Source organism: Eimeria acervulina, genomic scaffold (assembly GCF_000499425.1).
Source record: "Eimeria acervulina Houghton genomic scaffold, Eah_scaff288, whole genome shotgun sequence".
NCBI lineage: Eukaryota > Apicomplexa > Conoidasida > Eucoccidiorida > Eimeriidae > Eimeria > Eimeria acervulina.
In genome coordinates, this window is record NW_013549915.1 from 33,046 (window position 1) to 39,168 (window position 6,123).

The 6,123-nt window shown below is 40.8% G+C and overlaps 1 protein-coding gene across 1 annotated transcript; it reads left to right on the forward strand.

Moving 5' to 3' along the window:
* Nucleotides 1-667: 667 nt before the first annotated feature.
* Nucleotides 668-5,125, forward strand: EAH_00030950 (step II splicing factor slu7, putative; the record flags this gene model as incomplete). The annotated part of the gene is made up of 6 exons (XM_013396130.1): nt 668-761; nt 1,017-1,849; nt 2,705-2,806; nt 3,325-3,449; nt 4,556-4,715; nt 4,952-5,125. The coding sequence occupies 6 exons, from the start codon at nt 668-670 to the stop codon at nt 5,123-5,125; spliced, it is 1,488 nt and encodes a 495-aa protein (XP_013251584.1).
* Nucleotides 5,126-6,123: the final 998 nt, after the last annotated feature.

Sequence of the window (6,123 nt, forward strand, 5' to 3'; positions counted from 1 at the left end):
CAGCGTTTTCTGCTGCTGCTGCTGCTGCTGCTGCTGCAGCGGGGGCCCCTTTAAAACCTCGGGTTTGCATGTTGCTGCGGTTACTGCTGCAGCAGTTCTCTCTCTTGTTTTTTAGGAAATCGTTTATTGTTTTTGTTTGTATTTGCTCATCTGCTCTCAAGCAGAAGGCCGCAGCAACCCCCAGCAGCAGCAGCAGCAGCAGCAGCAGCGGCAGCAGCAGCAGAGTGTTGCTGCAGAGATTTTAAGAGGCAAAGAAGCTGCAGCTGGTGCTCAGCAGCACATTCTGGTAGCAGCAGCAGCACAAGCAGCAGCAGCACTCGTATCGTCAACAGCAAAACAGCTGCAGCAGCAGCAACAGCAGCAGCAACAGCAACAGCAAGAACAGCACCCCGAACAGCAGCAGCAACACCAGTAGCATCAATACAGCTATAGCAGCAGCAGCAGCAACAACAGCAGCAGCTGCAACACTATCTATCAGCAGCAAGACAACTTTATCATAGTCCCCATCAACAGCAGCAGCAGCAGCAGCAGCAGCAGCATAAGCATAAGCATAAGCTTATGCATCATCATAAGCAGCAGGAAGACAGCTTCACCATCAACAGCATCATCATCATCATCATCAGCATCAGCAGCAGCAGCAGCAGCAGCAGCAGGAGTGAATAAGAAGATGAGCTTTCAGTCTAGAGAAGAGGTGCGAAGACAGAAGCAACTAGAAGAAGCCCGTAAGGCGGGTACAGCAGAAGCAGAGAGAGACGAAGAAGGTAAAGAGATAAACCCTCATATACCTCAATATATATCTAAAGCACCGTGGTACTTAAATCAAGAGACACCGGGTCTAAAGCATCAAAGATATGTTGAAGAGAAGAAAGCAAGTATAGACACCTGGTTTAAAAGAGGTTTAATAAAAGAAACAGATAAAAATAAAAAGATCAAATGGTGTAAAGGCTCGTGTAAAAACTGCGGCAGCAGAACGCATGCAGCAAAGTTTTGTACAGAGAGACCTCGTGCTAAGTTAGCTGCTTATACTAATAAGTCTCTTGCTGCTGATGAGATAATTGCTGCTGAGCCTAAACTAACATACGACGCAAAGAGAGACAGATACGGTGGATATACAGGGGACGATTTTATGCTGCAGATTAAAGAATATGAAGCAGCACAACTAGAAAGAAAAAAACAAAAACAAAGAGAGCAGCAGCACTTGCTGCAGCAGCAAGAACCTGCTGCTGCAGAAAGGAGACAGCTCAAGCAGCAGCGTAGACTTAGGAGACAGAAACGTAGAGCTGAAAAATTATTAAAACAACAAAAAAAAGAAGAAAAACAAGCAGCAAAGAAAGCTGCAGCAGAAGCTGCAGCAGCAGCAGCAGCAGCAGCAGAAGCACAAGCCGCAGGAGACGACCCTGAAGCAGCCGCAGCAGCAGCAGAAGCAGCATCAGCAGCAGCAAAAGCAGCAGCAGCAGCCGAAGCAGCAGAAGATGAAGAAGAGAGTGATGAAGAAGAAAGAGATAGCGATACAGATAGCGATACAGATACAGATACAGATAGCGATGGCTCAAATGAAGAAGAAGATAAGGGTTACTCAGGGATAAAACTAAAAGAGTTTGATAAAACATCAGCCCCAGTAGAGTGTACAGACGAACGCAGCAGGATAAATACTAGAGACCTACGTATCCGTGAAGACACTGCTAAGTATCTTCTTAATCTTGATCTTAACTCTGCTTTCTACGACCCTAAGAGCAGAAGCATGCGCGAAGACCCGTTCAAGCATCTTAGTCAGCAAATCAAACCTACTTTCAGAGGCGACAACGCCCTTCTTCAAGCGGGAGAAGTTAAAGCTACCCAGCAACTACAAGTAAACCCTAAACCCTAAACCCTAAACCCGTCATTCGGCAGCTCTTAATAACTATACCCTATACACCAAACCCTAAACCCTAGCGCTCTTACAAACTATACCCTGAACCCTAAACAATAGCGCTCTTACAAACTATACCCTAAACCCTAAACCCTAGCGCTCTTACTAACTAAACCCTAAACCCTAGCTCTGTTCATAACTAAACCCTGGACCCTAAACAATAGCGCTGTTACTAACTAAACCCTAAACCCTAAACCCTAGCGGCGTTCAGACCAAAACCCTAGATCCTAGTAGCGTTCATATCTAAACCCTAAACCGTAAACCCTAAACCTTAGCGGCGTTCAGACGCACTTTACATGTCACAATAAGCAATACGCAGCAAACCCTAAACCCTAAATTATAAATATTAAACCCTAAGCAGCAATCCCTAGAATGAACAATAAACCCTAAACCCTAGGCAACCGGAATACAAACCCTAAACCCTAACCAATCCCTAAACCCTAAACCATCAACAAACCCTAAATTCTCAATACACCCTAAACCCTAAACCCCTGAAACCCTACACAAACCCTAAACCCTAAAACACCTGCATACGCCCTAAACCGTAATACCAACCGTAAACCCTAGTACAAACCCTAAACCCTAGTACAAACCCTAAACCCTAATACAAACCCTGAATCCTAATACAAACCTTAAACCCTTGTTAGAAGTGTGTTTGTATCATCTACGAGGATCCGTGCACATGCATATCTTTATCTTGTGGGGAATGAATGCCTCTCTGTCACCCCCTCAGCCCTTAGGGTTTAGGGTTTAGGGTTTAGGGTTTAGGGTTTAGGGTTTAGGGTTTGCGCGCAGCTGTTTGCTTGGGAGGCGTATAAGCACGGCCAAAATGTACACTTCAATGCGCAACCAACTCAACTCGAATTCCTCTATAAAGAACATCAAAAGAAAAAAGCTGTAAGGAAGCTGCTGCTGCTGCTGCTGCTGCTGCTGTTGCTGCTGCTGTTGCTGCTGTTGCTGCAGTTGCTGCTGTTGGTGCTGCTGTGGCTGTAGCTTGTGCTGGTGGTGGTGATGCTGATACTGCTGCTGCTGCTGCTGCTGCTGTTCCTGCTGGTGATGTAGCTGATGCTGTTGCTGCGGCTGCTGCTGTAGCTGGTGTTGCTGCTGCTATACCTGCTGCTGCTGCTGCTGTTGATGTGTATGTCTTTTTGTTTATTTTTTTCTTCACCTCTTTTTATGTTTATTATTACATTAATTTATATCTTTCTCTTTTTATTTTATTTAGCTGCTTTAGATGTCTCCTTCATTATTAATTTATATTAATTATTATTATATATTATTAATTTTATATATATTTGTTTGCTTTATATGTTGAATGTATTAGAGTCTGCTGCTTAGTCTGATATGAAGGATTGATAGAACATAAACATATCTTTTTATGCATTTGTTTGTTTTATTTAATTAATTATTCTCAGCAAATAGAAACAGAAAAACAGAAAAATATCTTTGATACATACGGAGGCAAAGAGCATTTAGTCGCAGACACCCGAGTGCTCTACGCCCAGACTGAAGCCTATGTTGAATATTCTAAGGATGGGAGGTATATACTTATTAATAAATTAATTAATTAATTAATTAATTAATTAATTAATTAATTTATTAATTAGTTAGTTAGTTAATTTGTTTAATTTATTTATTTAGTTTGTTTATTTGTTTATTTATTTGTTTATTTTATTTAATATGTTGAATATTCTAAGGATGGAAGGTATATACTTATTAATTAATTAATTAATTTATTTATTTAATATATTTAATGTATTTAATATATTTATTTAATTAATTAATTAAATAATTACTTAAATAAGTTAAATAAGTTGTTTGTTTGCTTAATTACTCATTTAATTAATTAATTTCTTTATTTATTTGAGTTAATTAATTAATTAATTATTTTATTTATTTGTTTTATTTTGTTTTTTTGTTTTGTTTCGATGTCATACATCTGCTTTTCTGTCTCCTTTGTTTTGTCTCTTCTTTATTTGTCTCCTTTTCACTGTCTCCGTTTATTTGTCTCTGTTTATTTGTCTCCTGTTCACTGTCTCCCTTTGTCCGTCTCTGTTTATTTGTCTCTGTTTATTTGTCTTTGTTTATTTGTCTTTGTTTATTTGTCTCTGTTTGTTTGTTTGTCTCTGTTTGTCTGTCTCTGTTTATTTGTCTCTTTTTATATAACTCTTTTTTAATATATTTCTTTTTGTTTATCTATTACTTTTTTATTTGTCTCCTTTCCGCCCTTTTATTTGTCTCTAATTTATTAATCTTTTATTTGTTTATTTATCTTTTATTTGTATTTGTTTATTTGTTTATTTTGTTATATCTTTTTATTTGTTTGTTTATATCTCTCTATTTTATTTTTGTTTTTTATCTGTCTCCTTTTCACTGTCTGTCTCCTTTCGTTTGTTTTTCTGTTTGTGTCTCCCCTCCGCGCGCAAATAAATAAATAAACAAATAAATAAATTAATTAATTAATTAATTAATTAATATATAGATATATAAACAGTAAACTAATAAAAACATAAAAGAAGCAAATGAAACAAAGACATAAATAAATAAAGACAGAAGAAGTGAATACAACAAAAATAAACAAAGAAAGATAAAAGAAGCAGATAATAAATAAACTAAAATAATAAATAATACTATGTTTGTTTACAGGATATTAAGAGGCAGACAACGAACATTAACAAAATCAAAATACGAAGAAGATGTGCTTCAGGGCTCTCATACTTCTGTCTGGGGTTCTTATTATGATGTAGCTACAAGCAAATGGGGTTATGCATGCTGCCGCTTAACCTCTTTTGCTGCTGAATGCACAGTAAGCAGCAGCACAAGCAGCAGCAGCAGCAGCAGCAGCAGCAGTAGTAGTAGTTGCAGCAGAAACAGCAAAAAAGCGGAGCAGAAAAAGCCCTCATACATATCCTGCTGCTGCAGCAGTCGTGCTGCAGCAACTAAAAACAGCAGCAACACAACCTGCTGCTTCTCATCTCTCTTTCTGTTGCTGCTGCTGCTGTTGCTGTTGCTGCTGCTGCTGCTGCTGCGTTTTGTTCTTAGGGACGGCTTGAAGATAACATTACGATGGAGTCACTGGGCCTCACCTCTTCGGAGGCAGCAGCAGCACCTGCTGCTGCTGCTGGTGCTGCTGCTAAGGGGGGTGCAAGTGCTGCTGCTGCAGCTCCCGCTGCAGCAGATCATGCAGCAGAAGCACGCGATGCCGCAGAAGAATGAAAAGGAGACACACTAGACATACTTCAAAATGCATGTTGCTGCTGCTGCTGCTGCTGCTGCCTTTCAAACTGTAACTGCAGCAGCAGCATGTTGTTGCTGCCGCTGCATGCTGCTCCTGCACTGCTGTGGTGAGAGTACGTCTCGGTAGACAGCAGCAGCTACAACAGCAGCAGCTGCAGCAGCAGCAGCAGCAGCAACGGCAGTTGCTGCTGCTGAACTGGGGCGGCCAACGCTGAGTTTGTTATATCTTTTTTTTCTGCTTTATTGCTGCTGCTGCTTTACTGGTGCTGCTTTGCTGCTCTTCTGCTGCTGCTGCTGCTGTGCCTCCCCCAGCCACGGTTCCCTCCACAGCAGCAGCAGCAGCAGCAGCAGCAGCAGCAGCAGCGGCAGCATCTGTCTGCGTGCAAAGGAGACCCTCTAGGAGACACTTAGCAGAAAGAGGAGACACCCAGTAAACCCTCAACAGGACTAGGGTTTATAATGATTGAGGGTTTAGGGTTTAGAGCTGCGGCTGCCGCTAGTCTAAGCCCTTATCTAGCTGCTGGTGGTGTTGCTGCTGCTGCTTGTGCTGCAGCTGCTGCTGCTGCTGCTTGTGCTACTGCTGCTGCTCTTCTGCTGCTGCTCTTCTGCTGCTGCTCTTCTGCTGCTGCTTGTGCTGCTTAACTAAAGAGAAGTACAAATGTGTGCAAAGAATTGACAGGGTTTAGGGTTTAGGGTTTAGGGTTTAGCAGCAAAACCCTTCAAGCCAAGAAGGAAGTAGCAGCAGCTGCTGCAGCACCTGTGCTGCTGCTGCTGCTGCTGCTGCTTATGCTGCTGCTGCTGTGCAGCAAAAGAAGCGGATGCATATTATATAACATTAAAAAAGATAAATTTATTTGGGTGTATTTACTCAAAGGCGAAGTACAGACATACAAATAAAAAAAACTTTAAAACAAATTATACATTACTACATAAATAAATATATAATATATATTATATATATAATATATATTATTATA